This window comes from Lepus europaeus, chromosome 7 (genome assembly GCF_033115175.1).
Source record: "Lepus europaeus isolate LE1 chromosome 7, mLepTim1.pri, whole genome shotgun sequence".
NCBI lineage: Eukaryota > Metazoa > Chordata > Mammalia > Lagomorpha > Leporidae > Lepus > Lepus europaeus.
In genome coordinates, this window is record NC_084833.1 from 52,974,462 (window position 1) to 53,000,425 (window position 25,964).

Here is a 25,964-nt window from a genome sequence, read left to right on the forward strand (position 1 = left end):
GACCCTCACCCAGTATGCCCAGCACCTAGAACAGCCAAGTACAATGAGTTTTCGAGACAGAGACCGCAAAGCCTGGCCCAGGAGCATGGGCGATGTTTTCCAAATATTACCCCTGGGTAATATTTCCTTTGAAAGTGCCCCCAGCGCAGCCCCAGAGAGTCCCGGGTCGCCAAAGTGCAGGTCCTGCCAGCAGTTTAGGGAACACGAACCCCCTAAACCAGTCCCCATGTTGGAGGTTTAAGAAGCTGCCCCGGGCAAAGAAGAGAGGAAACAATGAGCTTTATAAAGAACCATATTTATTTTTCATTTACAGCATCAAATACCATAAATAAAGCTAGACATTGTTTGCCGTGTGCAAAATACAGGGTTCTGTGTGGCACTGTAAATGATTACCCAAGGTCATGGACATGCCTTGTGATGAGATGGGGAGGCTAGCTAAGCAGAGGCAGAGGGGAGAGGGCACTCTTTGGTTGACATTCTAGAAGGGGAGGGAGACTCTGAAAGAGAAGACAGGACAAGAGCAACGACTTGGTACTGGCCAGGCTCTGCACACACACGCGGCAAGGATGCAACATGCAGGGCTGGACAGGCCAGGAGGCTGGGATAGCTCTGGGCACGTGCGAGACAGACACCACGAGGCCTGGCCTACAACAGCTCCAGGGTTACTTGGTGTGTTGCTTCTCGTCAAAGACTGCTGCTCCAGCGAGGGGGTCAGCAAGAAAGTATGCTTTAAACAGAGCCACAGGGGTCTTAAAACTGGCGGCGGCAGGCCTGGGGTCGGGCTGAGTCATCTCCCAAAGCCATTCTTGCCTGATGGTGTCTGCTCTTGGGGGAGGGTCCCGGGGAGTTACGTGCCAAGGCAGACAGGAAGCACCACAGCAAAACCCTGGGCTCTAGGGCCGGCTGCAAGAAAGGATTTGCTAGAATCACCGTGATTCCATCCTGAGAACACGGAATGTGGGTCAAACCCCTCCTAGAAGAGTCACCCACGGCTTTGATGTGTATTTATCTCAAAGGCAGAGGGAGAAGAGGCAGGTACGCACGAGCTTTTTTGGTGGCTGCTAGACCAAAGCATCATTTCTAAGGAGAAGAAGACCTCCCTATGCGGTTCTGTCTCACAATCAGGGTTAACCCCCCCAATGAGGTACGAGGCTGTGCAGGCACAGGTGGGGAAACAGGCACGGAGACTGGCCCAGGGAACAGAGGAGAGGCAGGGCATGCACTTGGCGAGGACCGGGCTGCTGGCTGCAGGGCAGTGGAACCAGGATACGGGTGTTTGGGCTGGACACTACCCCACGCTGTTACCCAACCATGCCACTGAATGAGTCCGTTAGTATGCAAGACACTCACAGTTAGTGCAACCAGTACCACCGGTGGCGGGGAGAACAGGTGCAGGCAGCGGGTTAGGGGTTAGTACCACTCTCTGAAAATCGGCAAGAAAACCAGTCACCTCAGAGCGGAAGTGGGTCAGCCAAGAAGTGGGTGGAGCACTGGGAGGCTGAAACGAACTGACGGCCACAGTGTAAGGTTGGAAGGAGAGAGAAAGACAGAAAAGAGAATTCAGTGCAGGCGGGAAGGAAGAAAACAAGTGACAATCTGAGAAGGCAGTGCAAGTGCAAATAAGGCAACTGTTAAAACAGAAGACACGCCCCCCAGAGAAGTCACATTTCCCGCGGCGGCCCAGCTACTGATCGACGTGTGGCTGGCATGTCGCCAACCCTCCTCCATGGGGAGCCAGAGACGCCTTCAGAACACCCGGCCCTCCATAGCCCCTCCGGCCCCGTTTTATTCTAGGGTCTCATGTGCATTCTCCAATACATGGTGCAGGCTTCGAGGGTCTCCCCTCAGGACCCACCCCGTGTTGGGTCTGCCCACCAGGGAGGTTCCAGTTCTCAGAACATACAGACGTCTCAGTCTTGTGACCGGCACACCCTGTCTGCCAGAGTAATGCAAACCAGTCTCCCTGGGGCCTTTGAATACATTCTTAAAAGATTCCACTTAGGCTGCATGGAACATTCCAGAAAACATCTCAGCCCACCCTGAGCGGATGATAGTCTCAACCACATGGCTGTTCATGTCACGCCCTCAAAAGTATACTTTCTTATCATGAAACATAAAAGCTATCAAGGGCTCCTCCCGACACATTGGACATTAAAATCCTAGCAAAAACCCGGGACAACACAGGGCACAGGGCAAGTCACTGGACTGAGTGCAGTTCCAACAAGAACAGAGGCTCTGGTTCCCACGGGCTCGGCCAAGGCCATGCCCGTTCTTCCTGAGGACTTGCAGGACGTGTGCGTGGACACACAGCCTCCCCAGCCCTTTCTCCCCAGGAGCTCTGGCTCTGCACACATGCCGGGCTTGCCCGCCTTGTTAATCTAGAGGATTCTCTATGATAACAACCACATGGTGCTATCTTGGGCCCTGCAAGTATGGACATGGGGAGCCCCCTTGGAGGCCTTCCTCTATCAGCCTCTCGATTGCTCAACGGACCCTGCAGCTGTGCACGACCCGGCAGAGTGGAGTGGGGAGAGCTGAGGACTCGTGCGGATACCCACAGCAAAGACCGCTGGTGGGACCGGGGCTCAGTTTTGCCCTTAATAGCGCAATTGCTCTTGAATCAGCCAACCAGAAGCTCGCATGCCCAGCCATCCCTGCCGCTCAGGGTACGGCAGAGCCTCTCTCCGGAGGTCAGTCACGTTCCTTTGCCCAGGCAGTGTGAAAATGGCTTCTGCCTGCTTGGATCCAGTACGCACAGCAGCTGAGTGGACTACATCTGTAAGCTATGCTGCCTCGCAGCAGCCTGGGGTGCGAACCACACCCGCAGGCTCAGAGGGCACCATGGGAGAGGGCAGCATCTTCCACTCCACTCAGCCTGGCTGTGACGGACCCTGAATGACCTCGGTTCAGCCTGCAGCTGGGCTGCAGGGCCAGGCGGGGAGCCCCAGGGCTAAAATGCCCCCGGGGAGTGCTCCATGGTTGGGGCCCAGGGGCTCTCAGCACAGTGCCCACGGTGGGGCAGGGAAAAGGCGTGCCGGTAGCAGTGTGGTTGAATCCCAGGGTTTTCCCATTGCTTGCAGGGAAAAACCTCTGAGCGACTATTTGACTTCAAAACAAAAGGAGGACAGACAAGGGACAACCACACCCTGCCGTGTGCTTTTGTAGGTTTAATTCTGTTCTGCCTTGTGTTCTTTTCTTGCCGAAGGATACCGCTTTCACACTGCAAACAACTGGCTCCTATAGTCAGGTGACACCCAGGCACGTAGACGGAAAGGCACCGTTCAGGAGGTGGCACACGACTGTGTCTGTCGAAGCCCAGATCGATCACTTTGCAGGCAGTGGCCACTCGAACGCACTGCACTGCTGAAGTGACTTGAAAAACCGGTAATGAACTTCAAACCCATGTCTAGCCAAATTGATACTCATAGAGAAAAAAAAAAAAAAAAGCCCTCTTGGCTTATTAAAAGTTAAAAAATTGAAATGTAAACCCAGAAATATGGCTCGCTTTGGTACAAAAAATGTAAAAAGCTATAAAAAACATCCTTCATGTCGTCCCTGGCCTAGCACCGAGAGCGGGTGTTCCCCCTAACGAGGCCAGGCAGAGGCGGCCAGTGTGAAACTCTTTGGCTTTGAGCTAAACAGGTGAAGGACAAACTCTAGGCTTCCCAGCCACAGCCACGGCACGGGGCACCCGTGCTGCCATCTATACTCCGGGCAGCCGGGTGGGTCAATGGAGCTTGGCCGGGATGCACCTGAGCACCCAGCTTCGGAGGCTCTCCAGGGACTCCTCGGACTCTCTGTACATGGTGGCCAGCACCTCGGAGAACGCCCAAAGGAGTGGCAGCCCCAGGCTCAGGAGCTCGTACGTGTAGCAGTAGTTGTGAGCATTGTCCCTGACATGGAGGCCAACGGCGCGCAGGAGTCCCCGAATCCAGTTAAGCAGGCCCCGGGGGATGTCGAGCAGGGCCCCTGGCAGCCTGAGGGGCCAGGCCAGCGCCCTCCAAAAGAAGGAGGTGGAGATACCTGGGGGGCTGCCTTCTGGAGTGCCGATGGCGGCCGCTGCACAAGAACTTTCGGTGGGCGTGTCTCGCTGAGGGGTGTCCTGCTCTTGCCACGTGCCCTCCTCCTGAGAGACAGACAGAGAAAGAGATCACAGGGAGGGCTTTTAGTCCTCAAGCCTTACGCAGGAGCCCCTGCAACAAAGCAGACTAGGGAGACGACACCCAGGGAGCCGGGCTGACTGTGGGTTCTGCCAGCAGCCCCTGCACCCTGAAAAATCTCAGGTCCAGTTCGCTTCCAAAGGTGGTGCTCAATCCAGGCACAGCTCTTCTGGGTGGGGGGAGGGGAGCGTGCAAACGAACCGACCACAGGGGTTCCTGAGTTTTCAGATACCAGGCACTTGACCAGCCATCCTACTTCTAATGCTAGATACCAAGTAGTGCTTTGAACTACATGTCAAGACGCGGGTACAAGGATGTTCACTGCAAAAATACCTGTCGGACAAAGTATCATACAACACAAACGTCCAACAGTGTGGGACCAGGGACATCAATCCCTAGGATCTTTCCTGTGCACTAAAGAAACATCCTTCCAAAGAACATTTAATGTCGTGGAAAACTGCTCTTCACAGCCTGTTAATGGACAGAGGAAGATACAAAGCTGTCGTGATAAGGGTTCCAACGAGGTTCAGGTATGTTCACCTAGAGACCAGTCTGGGAGGAGACAGTACGAAAATTTCACGTGGTTTCCTCAAGGCTAAAGCGATGACAGGTGACGTGACTTTCCTTTTTTATACTCTTTTATTAATTTCCCTGTTTTTCTACATTGAGCCTATGTTACTCACGGGATCAGGAACGCGGTTTAGATTGTGGGTCTTCGCTGCTGGTAATTTAAGTCGGGCAGAAGGTATTTGCTAGGAGCCACCAGAGGGGGCGCTATCACAGACTGCCTATAAATACAGCGCACAGATGGCTCTGCTGCCATGCAAGAGCCCAGGAAATGGCTTGGGAAGGGCAGAAGGTTGGCCCCATACCGGACATTCCTGCAAGCAGCGGCCTGTGGCCGGTGAGCCTCCAGCATGCAGGGGCCCTGAGGTTTTTCTGTGACTGAACAGGCCATCCCATCCCTGGCACAAGGGCGAGCTCTTCTCAGCTTTTTTAGAAGACGCCTGCTAGCCACAGACCCCAGAGGTCAGCTAAGACACAGAGGCCAAGGGACCTTCCACCCCAGGGAGCAGATGCTCAATGGCTCCTCTGGGGGTAGTGTCAGCACCCCCAGGGCCAGGAGAGCTGGCCTGGCTTCAAGGCACCCTTGCAAACCCTTCTTCTATCAAGGGCTCCTCTGCATGTGACCAGCGCTTTTGAAACACCACATACCTCCCTCTGTTGCTTCAGCTCGGCCCGTCTCTTCCGTTGCTTGCTGTTGGTTTTACAATGAATGAAGTGGGGCTTGCAGTAAAACTTGCCTGGAAAAAGAAACACACATGCACACCAAGTTTTCCTCCGGTCAGCCAGAGGCCAACGATGGAAACAAGCCCAATTCTGATGTCTCAAGCCAGGGAAATGCCTTCTGCCACCTGCCTTGAAGAAGGAGCCTGAGGGGCCAGCACTGTGGCGTAGCGGATAAAGCTACTGCCTGCAGTGCTGGCATCCCATACGGGCGCCAGTTCAAGACCTGGCTGCTCCACTTCTGATCCAGCTCTCTGCTATGGCCTGGGAAAGCAGTAGAGGATGGCCCAAGTCCTTGGGCCCCTGCACCCACGTGGGAGACCCGGAAGAAGCTCCAGCTCCTGGCTTCAGATTGGTGCAGCTCCGGCGGTTGCAGCCAACTGGGGCATGAACCAGTGGATGGAAGCCCTCTTTCTGTCTCTCCTTCTCTCTGTGTAACTCTGCTTTTCAAATAAATACATAAGTCTTAAAAAAAAAAAAAAGGAGCCTGAGATAAGGCAGCTGGATCCTTTGCTGCCCCAGCTGGGGCTCCCAAGGCCCGGCCCACAATCCTCAGAAAATCCTCATGGCAACGGAAGCCTGGATTCTTTGCCAGATCAGCTGCTGGGTGGCACAACAGACAGCTCTGAGTATCAGCGCCCTCCATCTTTCTCCCCGAGGGCAGATGGCGGCCGTGATGGGGAGGAGGAGACCCGGGCGGGGCACACACTGAGGCAGTGACCACAGTGTAGGGCCACGGGGCACCTTGCAAGTAAGCCCTCCCCGCTCACTGCTGCTGGATGGAAACCACCCAGGCCTTGCTGCTGTGCACCAGGCAGGACTACGCACGCTTCCCAGGAATTCGCTCAGCGACCCTCACGGTCCCCTCCTGAACCGTGCACTGCTGTCACCCCCAGTTTACAGATGAGGAAACTGAGGACCCAAGAGGCCAGCCATAGGTCTGTGGTTATGTGGCGAGGAAGTGCCACAGCCCGGATTTGAACCCAGGCAGTTTAGGTTGAAGGCAGGCAACTGCACGCATGATGCTAGCCTGCTACTCGTTACGACGCTGTGGCAAATGACAAGCGCTGAAGGTTAGAAAATGATCACTCACGTTAGCCAGTGTGAGTCCTTCACTGGCTGGCAACCCATCAGAGGGGGTGTGATTATTACAGTTATTTTTATAATATATAATTGAAAATAGCATTAGCATGCCATCATTTATTAGACCTCTACAGCGGGCCAGGTGCTGCGCTGAGCACGTCACATAGGTTATCAGGTTTGAGTTTCTCAACTACACAGGGACCATGGAGGGTGGCGAGGCTAACAGAAAAATGAGGTATACAAAGCCTCAGCACACATTAGATGCCCCCTAGTGCCTCGTAGACTGCAGGTGCCCATGGCTTCCCTTCCTTTAAGCTCCGGGTGGCCTTTCTCTCTAGCAGGGGCTCCCAGTTTCCTTAAACAGCTTGCTTGATGATATCACACTCCCTGCTAAGGAAGAGTGGGGTGGCCCAGAGGCCGCAGAGGGGTGGGGAGCCCAGGCCAAGGCCACGAGCGAGTGCTGTCCAGGCCCACCAGGGTTACCTTCGTCACAGTCGAAGGCGTAAGTGGCCACGCGCAAGGTGGTGTCGCAGACGCTGCAGCGGAAGCACTCGCGGTGGAAGAAGTGGCCCTCGGCGCTCAGCCGCTCCATCACGTACACGCGCTTCTTACAGAAGTAGCAGGTGTCACTGCCGCCCACGCTCAGGGGAAACGCCTTCCTCATAGACTCCTGGGGGTCGGGAGGGAAGAGCCGGGAGTTAGGGCAGACACGGACTCAAACGCCAGGCTCAGGCTGTAGGACACTTCAAACAGAACCACAGGGAACTTGTGGGCTGTTTGCTGCTCGTGTCTGTACAGCTAAGAGTGAGGGGTGTGAGATGCACGCCCAACACAGAGCCCACTCTGCGGGGGGCCCCCATCCCTCCACAGGCTGGCTGCTCTGATTTCAGGGTGGGAGTGAGGCTGCCTGGGGTGATGGAGTGGGCATCGCTCACAGACACGCCTGTCCAGGGACGCCGTCTTGGGGATCCATGCCTGGGGCCAGAGTCCGCTGCTCTGAGCAAGGTCACTGACCCGGCTGCACCGGGGATGTGTGATGCATCCTTGTAGGGACTTCAGTGAGGCAAAGGAAGCGCATGGTGCCGGCTGCGCTCTCGAACAGGGACACAGACAGGCTGCATCTCACAGTTACTAGGCAGGATAGGGAGGGCCAGGGCAGGAATAAACCTTGGTGATTCCTGGGGAAGGTGCCAGGAGGAAGCCGACAGAACATGAGCTGCTGTCACTGGCGATGGGGCGTTGAAGGGAGACATCAATGGAAAGGGATGTGGCTGCACTGCTTGTCTCTCAATCCCTGGACACTGGGCCCCAGCAGTACAGGACGTCCGGCTGCGCCAACTGCCAGACTGGGGCCAGAGAGAGCAGGGGCGTCCTGGAAATAACCCACGAAGGACCTGAAATGCAGCCTCCCTCCAGTCTCTGCCCTGGTCCAGCCCGTGCCTGTCCTCAGCGCCCCCTGGCTCCCCAGCAGAGGAGCCTTCTGGGGGCCCGGCCATCCTCCGTGGCCCGCGAGCCCATCCCGACAGGCCACAGCCAGTGCCTGCGGGTGGTGGCGGAGGGGGACGCAGCCTTACCAGGTCTGGAGAGCTGGCCTGCGCCTTGGGTCTGTGATCGTTCAAGTACAGATTGACCAGGACTTCGGCGGCAGCCCCTATTCCGCTGGACACTTTCCCTACCGTCAGCTAAGCAAGAGCGGAGGCAGAGGGGACAGAGACAAAGGGAGAGGCCCGTTAGCACCCAGAGAGAAACCGCCAACAGGCTGGACATGGGACAGGGCTCCAGGTTTCCACGCACACAACACCCGACAGCCCTGGAGAGGTGAGACCAGCCAGGGGGAGCTCAGCGCAGGCATTCTGGACATGGGGAAAAGGAGAGAAATAAAACTCCATGGCCAAACGCTGCACCCAGGAGGTCCCTGGAGGCGCCAGAGCCATGGAGACCAGGAGAGCAGTGAGGGGCAGGAGCTGGGGCAGGTACAGAGTTTCAGCGTCACAGGATGAGAAGGTTCTGGAGATGGATGGCTGCACACCTTATGAACGTGTTTACTTCCTCTATACTGTACTCTCCAGAATGGCCATGAAGGCGAATTTTGTGTTTATGTGTATTTTAACAAAACCTGGGATACGGAGAATATAAAAAGAAACCCTCCCAGGCCTTGGGTGAACCAGGGGAGGGGTCTGGAACCACATCCACGTGAGGCCTTTGGGAAGTTATTGAGCTTATTATGGCACTGATAGGGTAAATGGATCTCCAAGAGGGGCAAGGCTCTATCTGAAGCCACTTAGCGAACACGTGGGCGACTCAGGACCGCACTCTGGTCTCCCAACTCCCAGACCAGGGGCCATCACACCAGGCTTTCTCATCAGAGGCTGGGAAAACCAACACTGCTCAGGCTCAGTGACTCCCAGCATTGCACCTGCGTCCCCATAGCCTCCAGAAGTCTGTGAGACAGAGAAGTCAAGCAAGGCAAAGAAAACAGTGAGGAACCCAGTCCTCCCAGGAAGACAGCTAAACCACAGTCACCTCCTCCAGGAAGCCCTCCTGTCTAGATAGCTATGGGTCACTGCCTAGTGGGCTGTGGGCCCTGCACAGACCCACTAAGGACCTCTCAGATCTGGCACAAAGCTTTGAACTGCTGCAGTAAAACAGATAGTTGTATGTGCTTTGTGGATTTGTGGGAAGGATTGAGCGAGGGAAGGGATGTCTCACTGCCTGGTGCTTAGCAGCAGGGCTGGGCCAAGATGACCTAAGTCCTGGTGCCCTGCCTCGGCCTGCCCTGCAGCTAGGGGGTCCCCAGGGCATGAGGTCTGCGGCTGGCTTGAGTCCCTCCAGCAGGACCACAGATCTGGGAGGGTGTGGCCGACGGGGTGCCCTGAGCAAGTACACGGAGCAGGCGGGGAGCTTGCAGCAGGTTGCAGAGCAGGTGCTGGGCAAGGCCATCTTAGAGTGGGGGAGGCAGCAGGGCCACATGGACCCCGGAAAGCACGGCCTGATGTTGCATGGTGGGCGTCTGAGCTCCTGAGAGCATCTACAAAACCCCTGCTCCCCACCAGTATGTCCAGGAGCTGGGGAAGGGGCTCAAACTGAGCAAGGCTCATCCTCACACGCCCCTCGGCCAACCTCAGCTTGCTCCCCATCATCTCTGAGAGGTCACCCTGGCAACACTACAGGCTCCTCGTAGGGGAAGGAGGCCAATACGTCCAGCAGGTGATCCTTGGAAACACGTGCCTGATCCCCAGACCCTGGAGGGAGCAGGGGAGGCCCTAGACCCTTCCCAGACTCCAAACCCAGCTTCTGGGAGACCAAGCCATACAGCGCCAACAAGTGGGCTACAGGGCATCTGGGCAATGGTTGATGGCCACTTCCACAACAAATCAGTGGGTGAGACAGCCTCCATCCACACCCAAGACAGCTCTGGGGAGGCCACAGCGTGGTATAGATCAGCAGGTTTGGGAAGGGCAGAGCGAGTGGAGTGCCCGCAGCCTGCACAGTCCCCTCCTGCTGGTGGCAGAGCCGTCCTCGGGGCCTAAGGCTAACTCCATGGACTCCAGCCAAACTGCTGTGAATGGGGATGGACAGGGTCAGGGATGCTGAGAGTGACCGTGTCCAAGGAACCCCGGCTCTGTTCTCATTAAGGAAACCCCAAGGCCCACACCAACTTTGGAGCAGGTGTCCCAGACCACGTATTCGGATCTTAGGGACTGCAGACAATGTGGCCTGCTGAGGGGTGGGGAGGTGTCTGATCTTTCGCATTTGGGCAGATGGGGCCCCCTCAGATGCTTCAAGACCTGTGAGGAGCAGCAGCTGCCAGGCCAGGCACCTCCTCCCACCCTGCCCCATGTGGCCCAGCCCGAGAGCCTGGGACACCACTTCTGAGCACACTCTCTGCCATTGGCACCTGCTTCCCAGGTGGGTTCAAGTGCACTGGTGCAGGACAATAAGCCACTGTTTGTCAGGCCTCCCGTCCCCCCACTGGGGGCCCCTCCACGGCCCCTCCGACAGGGGCTATGGAATCCAAAGTACTTCCTGGGTTCCTCCAAAGGAATGAGGGGGTAGCGCAGGTCTACCCTTGGTACTGCCGCCCAGCCCCTGGTGGGCCCAGTGTGTGAGCTGGCTCCCCAGCACTCTCCCAGAAAGGGGCCCTGGTGATGCTGTGAGACTCAGCCCAGCTACTGCTTCCCCGACTTAGCAGAGAGGGAGACTATACTTTCCGGGGCTTTAAATACAAGTCTTAATGAGGTCTTATTAACCACTTAGCTAATAAGCACTTTGTGCCACCGAGCAATGCTGACTTGGGAACAATTGTGGTAGTGAGCAGAGGGCTGGGAGGTGGCTGGGCGCTGTCTATGCAGTCGCAGCCTGCTCGGAGCTTCTACCACCACAGGGCACTGGGCGGGGTCCCGGACCAAGACCACACCTGGGCCTTCCTTTCATTAAGGGTCATCCGAGGCCGGGGTGAAGATGAGCCTTGCCTGGGGACAGAGCTTTGTCTACTACTCTGGGTCGGCCATATTGGCTTCCAGGTGTGAAGATCCAGCCTCCTGGCTTCTGCTGGCTCTGGACTCCATCTGTGGACCATGACCAGCTTTTGTTTGTTCTTTTGAAATCTCTGATCCATGGTGGCTTGGTACTTTCAGATACTGGAAACAGGATTACACACTTGGATGTGAGGCAATGTCAGATTGCCCTCTGTGTCGCTTTCCTCTTCTTCTCTTTGTTCAAGAGGCAGAGAGACAGCGCAGGAGTGAGTGAGAGACACACACAGATCTCCATCCACTGGCTCACCCTCCAAAGGCCTGCAACAGCGGGGGCTGAGTTGGGCCAAAGCCGGGAGCTGGAACTCCACCCAGGTCTCCCGTGGGTGTGCATGCACAGGAAGCTGGGACTGGAAGTGGAGCCAGGGTTTGAACCCACGCTCTCTGATGTGAGAGGCAGGTGTCCCAAGAAGTGTCTCAACCACTAAGCCAAATGCCTGCCCTTCTGTATACCTTTAATGCTGTACTCTCATTGCTGTATTCACTGGATCACAGGCCAGTACCTGTGTGTGGGCTACCCTGGGAGGAGCCCTGGGGCGAGCAACTGGGGAGCTACCAGGTTGTCAGGATCCAGAGCAGTAATGAAAAGCTCATCTCATGGAGAAACTTCCAGAGAACTCATCCTAGCACTGACCTAGAATAAGAACCAGAGGTTCTCACCAGTGTGTCTTGAAGAGGGCTGGCCAGAGGGAGAGCTAGGATTTGGCTGGCAACAGTTAATCTGGAGTCCACTTTGAGTGATCCAATAACAAAGGCCCAGTCATTTTTTTTTTTTTTTTAAGAATTAATTTTGGAGTCCCAAGGGGCCACTTTGGCAACCCTTTATGTAGTTTTCAAAAGTCTCTTAATGTTCAAGGATGTATTTTTCACCACCTCCCCTATGTTGAACTTGAATTATTTTTTGGCTCATTAGAACAAGCTAGATGGTTGGACACTCCACGTGGGCCATCACCCCGTGTTACATCAGGCTAGCCTACCACGTACCGCCCTCTTCCTCCTCCTCTTAGCCTCGGCCTCCTCATCTATAAAATGAGGAGACACCAAGCCTGCTGGGCTGTAGGAAAGAATCATAAAAATCTAGGCCACGCCCCAAATGGTGCTGGGTACCAGAAGGCACTGGGCCGACAGTGACCAAGTCCACGTGTGCAGCTCTGCATTTCCAAGTTCTGGACTTCTTTCTCTGTTCCCTTAAATGACTTTCACCCTCCGTGACCATTCATCCTTCTCTCCCCCAGCTGACCTTGATTCAAACACGGTGACCCCACTGTGGTCATGCCAACACCACAGGCGTTGGGACCTCCCCAGAGAGGCCCTGCTCAGCCAGTCCTGTCCCTCAGCACCACACACAGGGCTCTCTGCCTGGATGCCAGCCATCCTCACGCTGCCCCGGGCTGCCCGTCTGCCTCCAGCGTGCACTCCCACGGCCGGAGCCCTGTCTCCTTCTCTGTGTTCTGGGCACAGGGCAAATTCTCTGAATGAAGGAGGAAGCCGGCCCCTGGGCCTTTGTTTCCAGACAATGCTAACTTCCCCCTGGGGCCTGGACCCCAGCCAGGGATACCAGGTGTCAGGGCTGCACCTGTCCACAGACTGGGGCTGCTGTGACTACATGGCTTGCTCTGAGCCCCAACCAAGCCCACACAGGCCAGGCAGGGTGAGGGTGAAGGGGGTGAAGCCAAGGTCTCAGGGCTGAGGTCTCATGGGAAGGGGAACTTCCACATGTCCCTGGGCCCAGCTGAGCAAGGACGTCTTCATGGAGGAGTCCCTGGGTGAGAAAAGAGCAGAGGACAGGGACCCGATGCCTCAGACACGTGCCCAGGGTGAGGGAAGGGGAGGAAATGAAACCGCTTTCCTTGAAGGGGTCTGGAAATCTCACACTCAGAGCTGAGACAAGCCTTTGGGGCTGTGAGCCCCTGGTGAGCAGCCTGGGTCTGCCCCCTGCAGTCCCCTCGTTGCAGGCACCAGGGTATGGATCTATGCACATTAACCCTCACAGCCCCGCACGGTGGCTCTGCCGAGCCCCTGGGCAGATGAGGCAGCCGTGGTGCAGGCAGGCTCTCACTCACCTGAGCTGGCACTGTTCTTAAGCGCCCGGGATAGGAAAGGCCACTTGAAGGTGACATCCCCTTTAGAAAGAGGAATCAACATGCATTTCAGAATTCCCTCCCACTGTGAACCAGCCTGGATGCTTCAGGCATTCTGCATACAAGGTCGCTGTGGCCATTCCAGCACCCTCAGCATCCCAGCTGCTGCCATCTCCATCTTATGGGTTAGAAAACAAAGGCTCAGAGCAGTCCGCTGCCTTGTCCAAGGTCACACAGTGAGGGACAGGTGTGCAAGTCGGACTGCAAACTTAGATCCTTCCCCGTGTAGCGCTGTGCCTCCCTGTCTCCAACTGGCACCTGGCAAATTAAAACCCCCAGGCTGGATGCACACTGGAGACCTGGAAGATGCTGCCTAGCTCTCGCCCTGTGACGGAGGGAGGGGCCAGGAGACTGGAGGCGGCCCGGGGGTCCATCCTGCAGATTCACCTTTGCACCCAGTGACACAAGGACAGGATGCCCAGCCAGAAGGGCCCAGCATTCCTGCTTCCCTCTCCTATGCAAATGTCTAGAGGAAACCCTGCAGATCCAGTTTTAAAACAAACACTCCAAGAGCAGACAAAGCTCCTATGGCAATGCTCATTGCTCTTCTGACCCAGGAAGACTAAGCTGGGGTTCCCAGCCCAGTGAAACGGTGCCCTGGCTCAGCTGTGCAAGTTCAGTCGCCATCTTGTCCTTGCCAGAGCTTGCCAGTCTCGGCAAATAGCCAGCAGTGCTCATTTAAATCCACCGTGGCCTCCCTTCTTCAAGAATGCAATTAATGAATGAATGGTTCACGGGGATCTGGTGCCACCAGAGGAAGGCTGGTCTGCAGGGCTGGGAGAGAAAAATGGTGCTGGTGACGTAACACTGGACGTGGTGCCCATAGGCCATGGTCATGAGTGACAGACTCTGGCCAGGATCTGGGCTCTAAATGAGGAAGCGTGAAGACCGCCTGTGACTGTCCAGGCCAAACAAAACCGACGGCTCACTCGGAATTTTAAAGCTGCCGTTGATCCGAGAGCAAGGGCAAGCGTAGTCTGAAGGCAGAGCCCTGGCTACAGCTCTTAAGTTGGTGACAAGTTTTCACGCCTGGGAGTGACATGAGTGACTCACAATGAGTTTGGCTGAGCCTGGTCCCTTGAGGCGATCATTCCTGGGCCCTCCGAATTGAGGTGTAAGGCTCTGAGGGGCAGGAGCCGGGACACGCTGCCTGCCGCCTGCCGGGAGGAGGTTGCCAGGGACCAAGCCTCAGTGCACTTTCTCCCTCTGACTCCCTGCACTGCGGAGACGCTGCGGCACCGGGCAAGGAGAGCAGGATTCATTAAGGCCCCAGGCTCCCGCCAGGGAGAGCCTCTCGGAGCTGCGTCTCAGTCTCACGCACCCGCACTAGGTTAAGGGGCAGCCAGCTCTCTCCTCGGGGAGGCTGTGTTTCCGCCAGGTTCTGAGTGTGCAAAGCCCAGAGCTGAATCAACAGCATGTGGTGGCGGGGAAGGGGCTGGGTCGGGGCTGAGGCTGGCGAGGTTCTTTGTACAACAGACCGCTGGCAGCTGAGACCTCCTGGCCTTCCCTAACTGCCTGAAATTTACTAGTATGTGATCACTTTCTTGTGTTATTGTTGATGGCTACTCTCCCCCTACTTCCCCAATCCCAGGCCTCACAGGGCAGGAATTTAACTCATACTCGCTGCCTGGGGTGCCTGACACTGAGTTATCATCCCATATTTGTTGAATGAATGATTGAATGTTCGCTCACTGCTTAATGAATGACATCGTATTAATGCTGCCTGAACAGCCCAGTGGAGAAGCAGCCGGAGGCCTCCACGGGGCGTGACGCAGATGTGACAGGGCTAGGCCACCATGAATGCCTGGGTCAGACCTCATGGCTCCGTGTGCTCCCAGCCATTGTCTCCTGCCATTGTCAGGGGAACGAATGCACACTGGAAGCCGAGTCATGGAACCCCGGGGAAGGGGTGGCTATTTTTGCCCCAGCTCTGCCCTCGGCTCTGAGAAACGACGGACAAGCCAGACCCTCATGCGGGAGGAAGAGCAGCAGGGACGGGAGGGGCCTTGGTGAAGTCGCCCTGATGGGCCTGGGGTCGCAGGAGAGCGGCTGGACCAGAGGGAACTAAGGCCTGGGCCAGGCAGCCCAGCCTGCACCGGGGTCTGTGCCAGGGTGCCCCGGCCCCTCCTGTCACCTCGTCAAGGGTGCCAGCGCCCTTTCCCCACAGAGGAAGTACTCTCCGCCCCCGCCCCGGGTAAGGCTCCTCTCTGTGCGGATGGCAAGGGCGCAGATGCCTGTTTCTAGCCTGTCAGGGGCCAGGAACCATCCTGCTACTGCGGAGAACGTGAAGGTCCGGCAGCCCGGGGGACTTCAGCCCAAAAGCCGGCCCAGGATGGAGGCCGAACAAGATGCTAAGTGTCTTGGTATCCTGCCCGTGGCTGTGTCGCATGGGGCCTGGGGGGAGGGGGAGGTTGGAGCTGGGAAGACTCCTTGCTCTTTTCTTGGGAACCTACAGATACCGTTCTCCCCACAGAGCTGGGGGCCCACGGAGCGGCATCTCCAGCTGCACCCCAAAAGGCGGCTTCTAATCTTTCTACAGTGTGCCAGCAAGGAGCTGGTTTCAGCACCAGCCTAATGGCACGCGGCAGCCCAGCAGTGCCTCTATAGGGCAGCTCAGCGCAGCTAACCAAGCCTCGGAGGGGAGGCACAGGGACTGGGCGTGCAGGATGCCAGACCTGTCCTGGGGCCAAGAGCTCACACCGTGGGGGCTTCCTGTGAATTCCGATGCTCCCCGGAAGCCCCTCTTCTCCCCTCTCCTCTCAGGGGGCTGCCATTGTTCCAGGCACAGCAGGTCACAGGAGGACACACGGAAAACGTGGAATGTGCCTCCAGAGCATGGAGTGGATGCTCCAGTGGCTCCCTGCAGCCCAGAGGGTGAAATGAAATTCCTTAACGTGAAAGGTGTGCGCTCACTTTACCCTGACACATGACGCCCTGCAGACACTTTGATCCCTGAGTGCAAGTCCCGCCACACATTCTGCCTTCTGGCGCGATGCAGGACTGCCTGCCTGCCTTTGCACACGCCAGCCACTCCCCAAGATGCTCCTGGCTCTGCACTTCTCTCCTGCAGAACCCTCCCATCCAGCCTTTACCCCCTGGCTGCTGTATGCTTCCCACGCTTCTCCCCTCTGCTCCCGCAGCCTTGTCCTGAACTGCATCTTGTTAGATCCACGCTAGCCACACATCGGCAACGTCACACAGCACAATGCAGCATTCCCACGCCAACGTGCTGTTTCTCATCCAAGCTCTGTAAGGGCACTGCGCCCCGCGCTGCCGCGGGCTCCAGGAGGCGGCCGGTGGGTACCCATGAATGCCGCCCAGTCAGTGAGCGCCGCCTGGCAGGCTCTCGTGGGCTGCCCATTCCGCTACGCTGTATGCTCCAGCGCAAAGCCAAATCCGCTTCCAGGGCTGCTGTAAAACAGCTCACACACGCTCAGCCCAGCGCAGCCCGGCCGGGCTCCAGATGTCCGTCTGTGCAGCGCGAGGGAGGCGAACCACTGAGGGCAACTACCTTTCTGGAAGAGGAAGCAGTGTCGACAGCCGGCGGAGAGGATGGAGCGGAGTCAGGAGATGGAAGGCAAGAGGGAGGAGACGGAGGATGAGTAGGAGACAGGCCTTTAGCGAGCAGTTTATTCTGCACAGAACAGAGACACAGGAAACTAGGATTATCCCAGGGGACTGCCCAGGCATGCGTGCCTCCACGATGCGGCCCCACGCCAGTGGCCTCAGAGCACAGGGCCAGCTTATGGCTCAGAGCAAAACTGAAAGTTCTGTCTTTGGAGCCAGGCAGGATTATCTGGCTCCTGGTTACGCCGCATTCGGCTACAAAGCGTGCCAGCTCCCCCGTCACACCGAAACAGCTGCAGCAATGCTGTTTCTGCCTCTATCCGCCCCGGATGCCAGGGCTACTGACGGAGCTTGGCGTGGAGTGGCAGCTGCGGGCTTAGGAAGGGGGCACGGTGGGCTGCCTCGGGGCAGAGGGCCCCAGCAGGGGCTCGGCAGCTGCAGGCAGACAACTGTGCCGGGCAACCCTGAACATGAACTGAACATGTGCACGTTAGTGATTCTACCTCATCTCGGAGGACAGCGTGGAGCAGAGAAGTTTGAGACGGGCTCGCGGCCAGGGTCAGGGGAGCTGGCCCTCACGGTCAGCTCGCACCTCCCTGGGAACACACGCTCTTCTCGCCAGCAAGTCTCCAAACCAGGACCTGACTCGGAGGGGCTGCGCTTCCTGTTCTAAGGCAAAGTCACTCTCGCTGGCCCAACACTGCCTCTTGCCAAGCAGAACCCAGCTGATAGCACGAGCTTGACCTCATCCTTGGTTTGCTTTCACCGTAAAGGCAGTGTTACGCTTGTAGCTGGCCAGCATGCCCTCTTTGCGTGGGCCCTTCGGAAGCTCCAGGCTGGCTCAGAACCTGTCTGGGCTGTAACAGTCCATGTTTCTGCTTAGTAGCATTTTTTGTTAATATGAGCTCAAGTTCCTGCCCTGACCTCCCCTTTGGCATCATCTGGTTATGCTGAGTCTCTCACTTAGGCCTTTTTTCAGATGCCAGTTCAAACATCTGAGTGGCTTAAAAAAATGGATAACTTCTCAGGCAGTAGAAGGCGGGAGGGGCAGACCAAGCTCTGGAGACTGCTCCTGCGCGCCAGGCTGGCCGGCCGGCCTGTGTGTTCCTGGGGGCTCCGGAGTCCTGGGTTTACCTGCGGGAAATCCCCATGTCCGAACAGAGAGGCCAGGTGGGCCGCCTTCTCCTTAATGTTCTTTTTGTGAAATTCCCTGTTGGCCAAGTTCTGGGCCCTCTTCTGCAGTCGAGGCAAGAAGGGAGAAAGAAAGAGAGGCAGTGGTAGAGACTGTGGCGGTGCCCCCAAGGAAAAGGCGAGGAAGGTTGGTGGGGGCCCTGTCCACCCACCACAGACAGTAGGGCAGCAGGCAGGGAGCAAGCAGGAGGAGAAGGGACCCCCGCCCCCCACAGGCAGGAGGAGGGGAGACAGGGCGGGAAGTCGCCGAGGCATGACCAGGGACGAGGGCCAGGAACAGTCTTTCACCTGGAGAATCTTTTCTTCCACCTGCTGCAGCCGCCGCAGCACCCCCGAAAGGGCCAGTGCTCCCTGGCAGGCGGGAGGCAGGGCCGGGGGGCTCTCGGGCCCAGCCAGCTGCAGGTCAGACTTGGCCCTGGCTCTCCAGGGCCTGCTCGGGCACTCGCCGCCTGCGGACACTTGCTTGAGCTCTCGGAGCACGTGCCCCGGCACAGCCGTGGAGGGGAACTGGGAAAGAGGGAAAATCAAGCTTCCTTCCCTCCTGCGGCCCTGCCCTAGGCCCCGCTGTAGGGAGTCCCCCCGCCGAGGACCGAGCTGAAGGCCACACTGGGTGCCACAGTGAGTCAGACTCCAGACTGGCCTCCCGGCTGAACTTCGTCTACCTGCCTCGGAACCACCTGGCACCCTCGATCACGAGACAGAGTTTGCCCCTCACCCCGGGCCCCCTGAATCAAAACCCATTCAACCCTGGTCCTCAGTCCCAGCTGAACATTGCAATAATCTCAGGTACCTCAGGCCCAGCCCCCAGAGATGCTGGTCTGATGGGCCTAAAGAAAATGAGCCGTTGGCACAGTTCACGCGGCTCCCCAGCTTGCTGTGCTATGCTCAGAGCCGTCTCCCTCAGCCTTCACCACCTGGGAACAGCACCAATTTCCTAACACTGACCGGCAGCTCTGAGCTCTGTGGTCAGTAAGAGGGATTCTGTTCAAATTCCAAACCCGGACAGCGTGGCTGCAGTGAGCTACAGTCGGTGGCCGCCAGCTGCCACCCTGGCTACTCTGGCAGCCACCACGTCCATGCCTTACCCCTTCAATGGTGACGGCCACGTGGCCCCTGAGTCCATTCCAGCATCGCTGAGTCATTGATTTGGAAATCAGCCTACTCAAGCATCAGTCTACAAAGCTGAGTGTCACGGGCATCACACGGAACACCCCACGTTGCCGGGGTTCCATTTTCCCCAGGTGACAACACCCAGAGCATGGAGGTTGGCCAGTCGGTACCTTCGACTGGTCGAGGGGGTCCCTGGCATGGATTCCAAGATGCCGCATACTTGGTTACTCTTACCTGGAAATGTGGTGACCTCAAGCTGTGTCATTTGCTCACAGCCTCTACACTCAGCCCTATCTGGGATATGGACGGAGCTGCTAACCCTACCCCTCTGCTCAAAGTCCCCTCTGGCTTCACCCACACAGCATCCACTGGACGGAGCCCTACCTGCCTTTTCAGAGGAGGTGATGGGCTGGGTGTGGGCTCGTCCGGCTTGGGGCAGTGAGAGCTAGCAGGAGGGTCAGAGGAAGAGCACAGGGTGGTCTTACCTATCCCTGAGTTACGGCGTTCCTGGGAGGAGAAAGGTGAGTCCCGAAAAGCAGCCACAGGAGACAGGAAGAAAAAGGTGAGTCAGAGAGGACAGAGGAGCGAGGAGGCACAGGGAGGGGCAGTGGGCAGGAGCGGCCGGAGCACTGGCCCAGCCTGGAAACCCGAGCCCTTGTGAACAGCCTGGATTCCTGGAGTCCCCTCCTCCCGGACAACGTGTGAATCCCAGGGAGGCTTTGCTTTTGGCTCAGACACAGCGCCCTGGGCTGGCACTGCCAGAGCCCACGCCGGGCTGGGCGGCCAGCCCAGCAGTGCTCCTCAGGGACAGGAAAGCTTCCCACCCACCCGAGGGGGAGGATCTGCCGGTTCTTCTGATGGAAAGAGACCCGGTCACCATGGGGGGGCGGGCCTCCAGAGGGGGCCACTGAGGACATTTCTTGAGAATTTCAAGTCTCAGAAAGTGGCCCCCTTAGAATAAAGTTCCTCCACCACCTGGGACAGTGCAGCTGGTCCAGGAGAGGCAGGGGCCACCTCGAGACCACCAAGACGGCTAATGAACCCAGAGCCTGCTCCTTTGAAAGGGGTCTTGGCTGCTGTGTGGCAGGTGCTCTCTGTGGGGGAGCCAGACCCTCTCGCGAGCTTTTGTGAGGGGGCAGCAGCATTCTCAGAGGAAATTCAAGGGGGCAAACAGCACCCGAGGAGCAGGCCCAGCAGCTAGAGTCAAAGCGAAGCTGGCAGCCTGACCTTCTTCAGCCTCAGGCTGACCTGGGGGTAGAGGGCAGGAGGGGAGGCCCAGGGGACTCTTGGGTGGTGGCCAGAATGCCTGTCCACCTCTGGTTCAGTTTCCCTGGGTCTAGGTGGTCCTTCATAACATGGACTAAGACCGTACTCTCCCACACAGCCTGCAACTCAGCAGCTCCCTGAAGTGTGCCTTTGATGTCACGGTTGCAAAGCACAACCACACAGGGGAATGGATTTCCTTAATGCAGAACAGGTACCAGCACACTGGCCCGCTGCCTGCTTTTGTAAATAAAGTTTTATTGGAACACAGTCAGACTCATCTGTCTATGGCTACGTTCGCGCTTCAATGGCAGAATCGTGTCATTGCCACAGAGACAGCACCACCTCCAACACACAGAAAAATTGCTCATCTGGCTTCTTCTAGAAAAGTCTGCTGACTCCAGGATTAGAAGCTCGGGTGTCGCTTTAACCAGGCTTGGCTGGCACAGTGGAAATCCATCTCTAGCCTGAACAATTCTGCTGCCTTCCCGGCAGCTGCAGGTCCAGCGAGCGCTGGCTACGTGACTCACCTGCTTCAGGAGCGAGGGGTTCCGAGTGCTCTCCTCAAACTTGGCCAGCAGCTGATTTGCCATGGACTTGACTTTGTTCTGACTGCCGCCTTCCTTACCGCTGCCACACTCCTGACTGGAGCCCAGGCTCCGGCTGGAAAAGGCTGGTGGCTGTAGAAGTCAGAACAGCACAAGGCAGGTTGGCTCCTGGACCCACATAGCAGGGAGGGGGCATGGGGACTCGGGACACAGGACCGGGTTCCTGAAGCGGGGCTCCCTCTGTGGGCTGAGGTCGTGAGGCTGGCGCGGCGGGGATACCCGGTGGAGACCACGCTCACGGCGGGGGTCGCCCTTCCCAGAGCCTGAGCCTGGCTGGGATGCAGCCAGTTAGGGCCTGAGTCCTGTTTTTCATTCCCCAGCTGTGGGGCCCTGGACATTGGCTCAGCATCCCTGGAATTCCCTCATTGGTCAATGGGAGGAAACCCACTTCACGTGCAGGAATCAAACATGGCAAGCAAAATGGGTTTCAGAACACACCCTGAGCAGCCTGGCCAGGCACAGGCTCTGGGCTCCTCTCTCTTCCCCTCAACTTCCCCCAGTCCTGTTGGGTTTTGCTACCTTCTAATTTAGGAACAATTTCAGATTTACACAAATGTTGTAAAGACGGCACGGAGTGTTTCTGTACACCCTGCACCCATTTAATTGTCTTGACTGCTAATATCTGGAATAATCACTCTACTGCTGTTATCAGAACTAAATCCACAGTGGCACAATGCTACTCAAGTTAGACTTTATCCAACTGCCCCTGCTTTCCCACTGAGGTCCTTTTTTCTTCTCTAGGAGTCAATCCAGGAACCCACGCGGCATTTAGCCACTCTCCTTCCTGGGTCTCCTCCATTCTGTCCTGTCCTTGTCTTTCCTGGCTGTGCCACCTTGCAAGGGCACTGGCAGCTGTTTTGTAGGAAGTCCCCCAGTCTGGGCTGCTCTGCCGTTTGCCCACAATGAGCCCTGGGTTGTGGGTTCTGGAGGGAGGATACCACAGAGGGAACTGCTCTTCTCATCACATCCCAAAGGGATCTGTGATGCCAACATGGCTTATGATGGTGAAGTAGATCTGGATGGCTTGGGTGTGCTGTTTTAGAACACGAGGCTCCCTGTAAGACTTTTCCAGCTCATATGCTAACAATAACAACTGAAAATCACCAGGGTCCTGCAGGAGTGTCTGTCCTCCTCCCAACACTCCCCCCCCCCCAGGCCTCAGAAGTGTATAAATGGCACTGCCTTGTCTGGGGGCAGGAGGCTCCCCCAGGGAGACAGAGCAGGGGTTCTCGCCATAACAAAGAATTGGGCTGGAAGAGGCAAGCAGGGTCCACTGTGTGTATTCAGGGTGGCTAAGAGCAGCGGCCAGGGAGCCTTGTGTGCACAGCCACTCTGAAGTGCTAGGCAAACACAGACCAGAGAGGCCCTCTGTAATTCACCATGGGAAATGCACTGAGCACAAACACCGAACGTGGCCAAGGCCAGCCAGGACAGAGGGCCACCTGGACCGGTGGCATTTTCCATACCTCGCTGCGCACATGAGTCACCTGGGGACTGATTTGCAAAGACAGCTTTGCTGGCGGGAGGACTGAGGTGGGCACCGCGAGTCTGCGTTCTAAACACGCTGCCGGATCTTTGAGTAGCCAGACTTTAGAAAGAATGATTGCTTTGTTAGAGCTGACTTTCAGCAAAACAGCTGCCCCAGTGCCTCCTGAGAAGAACAGATGCAGAGTAGATTTCTCCCCACTGCTGGTCGTGGGCTGCCAGCCAAGGAAACAGCACCAGGCCCTCCTCGAGGGAGCAGCAGCAGGAAAGACAGGAAGAGACTTCCATCTGAGACACACACAGTACACCCAGGGAAGCTTCTGGGGAGGAGGTGCTACAACCTGTGACTGGCAGCTGCCACTCAGCCCCTGCCCCGCCTCTCAATGAACTCCCTGTTGGCTAAAGAGGCTGCAAGCAACACTTGGTGCTGGGGTCACCCAAAGACACTCTAGAAAAGGGCTACACAAGGATGACATGCCCTCACGTCACCAACAACATGCAAACACTTAAAAATGCATGGAAAGTGAGCGTTATGAAAAAACTTCCTTGCCCCCAAATCAATTTATGTTCTGATTCAATTTCCATGAACTTTCTGAAGTAGCTTTTTTTTTTTTTTGGATGAAGTGTGTATCTCGGGTCTCTTGAAAGAGCTGCCTCGTGGAGCAGGAACCAGCTCGCTTCTGCTAAGCAATTTTTCAGAAGCAGGTGCTAGATTAGTGCCCTCCTTTGACTCTGCAATTCTTCTCTTTCACCAGATGGTGGCGCTCGTGGGCACTGGGACGTTTGTCTTAAAGACTGAAAGTGCAGAAAACAAGGGAAGACTCCAAACATTGCCGGGGAGGACAGTGGGACTGCTGGGGCCTCTGGACCACCTTCTCTTAACAGTGATTGTACACGGAGTAGCGCATGGGTGCCAGGCTGCGTAAGTCATCTTACTCATCTTTAGAAACTGCAGTTTGTTTTGAATGGGTTATTGCCTTATATGGGTAGGGTCCACACCCTGGGAGTTACCTTTCTCAAGGTTGCATAGCTGCCAAGTACCGAGGCGAGGTGAGGACATGACCCCTGACTGATTTGGAACCCAGTGGTTCTGGGGGAGGAAAGAAAGAAGGGTTGGGGCTGCAGCTGCGGTCAGGCGGGCCTCTGGCCACCAGCTGTCAGGAGAAGGCCTTTGTTTATAGGGACCCCAGGCACACAAACCTCGTCCAGGTTGTTGACACCTTTCCGCCTGCGTTTGTTCATGTCGTTCTCTTCAGGTTGGCCATCCACCTGCAATGACCAAGAAAACATGGTGAGCCCAGGGACACTGTGGGCTAGCCTTGAACTGGCACTGGGGCTGGATCCCTGCCAGCAGGCAGACATGGCCATCAGTGACCTGCACCGTGACAAGCATTGGAGAGTGCCTGACCTCGCGCAGGTGCCAAGGGTTTGGTAGGAGGAGTTGGGAGCTACATCCCAAAAGCTCATGATGAAATATCCCAAGCAAAGCAAATCCCTGTGACATGGCAGGCAGGGGTTGTCACTGCTGCAATGCGACCTAAGGCTCCGAGCAGACTGATTCATCCAAGGCCACAGGCAGGCCTGCCGATGCCCTCCGTGCACTGCCTTCTGGAGACCACCTGCGGTCTCTCTGCACCTTGAGAGCCTCTCTCCTACACAGAGGTGACACTGGCTCACTTTAGAGGCATTCTCAGGACTCTAGTGAGCTGTCCAGGGATTCAGTGACAAATTTAATTGGCAACTGAGGCACCGTCCCTGCTGTGATATTTTATTAATCTCAAATAAGCATGAGAGCTGGCCTGATGCCTATAGTAACCGCACAGCCCAGCTTGCCCAGGCCAAACAGGTTACTGCCTCCCTCCCCCCTGCATAATTATTAACAGTGTCCCCTCCCACTCTCCAAAGTTTCCCAGCTTGCACAACACATTACACGGCTATTGTTCTACTAATAACCTCTCCTGGCCCACTGCTGCCTGGACATTTAAACCTGGAAAACCCTGCCTTATCTAAGCCCACTGCATCAGCCCTGCAAGAACCACCAAAGGGCTCCACCACTGTCATCCCCTAGGGAATGAGTAGGATGGCACGGGCTGAGCTGATGCTAAGAGCTGCGGTAGAGGTTTAGCCTCTCCTTGCACCCTGCTGGGTAAGCTGTCCCAGGCTGGGCTGGGTCTACCTGGGCTCCACCATCCCCTTCTGGGGTTGGACTGTGCTACCAGCAGTCCCCCAGCTGTGGGATCCTCTCCTAGAGGCTAGCCCTTGAGTCTACACACACACACACCCCTCCCTTCTGCAGGATGCCTCCCACTCTGGGAGAGCCCCTCCAGAGAAGGCCCCCGTTAAGTGCGAGTCTTTGTACCACTGCAGCTGCAGTAGGCGGGGCTGCAGGCCACCTGCTCACCTCAAACCCAGGCATGTGGCCCAATCGGCCCCATAAATCCTAACTTAACCCGGTCACAGGAACAGTCTTTTACCTCCTGATTGTTCTGCAGCAGTAGCTATGGGCGCCCTGGCATTCAGTCCACCACGGGCCTGCTGCTTTCCCTACACTTGCACCCGTGTTGTCCCCAGCCTGCCTCTCCCTGGTCTACTAGAACCATCTTTTTTTTTTTTTTTTTTTTTTTTTTTTTTTAAGACAAGATCAACCACAGTTTAGTGGTTGACATTTGTTCAAAAATTTGACCCAGGCATCACAAAACAACAGATGAAAGAGCCCTGCCTTGCCTTTGGCATTTTCCTCCACTCCTATTCTGTGAATGGAAATGGTTTCAACCCAAACACTTGGGCAAACACCAAGAGAAACAGATGACCTCGTTTGCAACTAGGTTAGGTTGTGGAGGCGCAGACAGTCTGGGCCCCGACTCCACAGCCTGTGAACGCCGCTCTGGCCCTGAGGCTGGAGCCTGGGAAAGTACAAAATGTTCTACCCGACAGGAACACTTGATGCACAATCTGAGGATTTTTCTGGTGTGTGTGTTTCCATCTCAAGTGAGGACTTGGTCTTTTCTCCAAAGAGAAACCCATCCCACTCTCCCTTCATCCTCAACAGCTCAGGATGGGGCTGTGCAGTTCCAGACTGTATGGATACACACAGGCTCAGGCCAGGCATTCCCAGGGGACATGTGCCCAGCCAGCAGTCCTAGGAGATCCCAAACCCTGTGTGTGTGTGGTAGGGGGGATCAAGAAGCACAAAGGGGCAACCTCAGCTCCCCTGCAGCATGGGGACAATCAATGCAGTCTAGAGAGAAAGGTGAGCAACACACAGATCCTATTGATTTCTACTTTTCCTGTGGGTTCATCATTTACGCACTGATTCTTAACCAAGATCTAGGTAAAAACAAAAATATTAAGAAAATTCAAGCCCAGGATTAACTATTTTTTTCTTATCTGCTTCTCTATATTTGTGCAACCCTCTCCCCTTGAACCCTATCTCACTCTATAAAGAGGAAGAAAACAGTTATGCCCAGTTGGAAGGAGCAGCAGTATGAAAAAACAGCTTCCCGGGGCCTGCGCTGTGGCTCACTTAGTTAATCC

General features: G+C 56.4%; 1 protein-coding gene across 4 annotated transcripts in view; it reads right to left on the bottom strand.

Annotated features, from left to right (window-relative positions):
• Window positions 1–274: 274 nt before the first annotated feature.
• Window positions 275–25,964, bottom strand: part of LOC133763168 (F-actin-monooxygenase MICAL2) — a 138,873-nt gene continuing 113,183 nt past the window's right edge. The window contains exons 16-26 of one of the 4 annotated variants that reach the window (XM_062196490.1): window positions 23,631–23,699; window positions 20,868–21,017; window positions 19,459–19,581; window positions 18,253–18,471; window positions 17,908–18,009; window positions 16,718–16,840; window positions 8,105–8,212; window positions 7,014–7,200; window positions 5,376–5,464; window positions 4,024–4,126; window positions 275–1,508 (exon numbers count right to left, since the gene is read on the bottom strand). In XM_062196490.1, the coding sequence (XP_062052474.1) occupies window positions 1,468–1,508; window positions 4,024–4,126; window positions 5,376–5,464; window positions 7,014–7,200; window positions 8,105–8,212; window positions 16,718–16,840; window positions 17,908–18,009; window positions 18,253–18,471; window positions 19,459–19,581; window positions 20,868–21,017; window positions 23,631–23,699 (1,314 nt within the window). In that variant the 3' untranslated portion in view covers window positions 275–1,467. Of the gene's footprint in view, window positions 4,127–5,375; window positions 5,465–7,013; window positions 7,201–8,104; window positions 8,213–16,717; window positions 16,841–17,907; window positions 18,010–18,252; window positions 18,472–19,458; window positions 19,582–20,867; window positions 21,018–23,630; window positions 23,700–25,964 lie in introns of all 4 variants that reach the window. The other 3 variants (XM_062196489.1, XM_062196487.1, XM_062196488.1) reach the window with 3 other exon arrangements.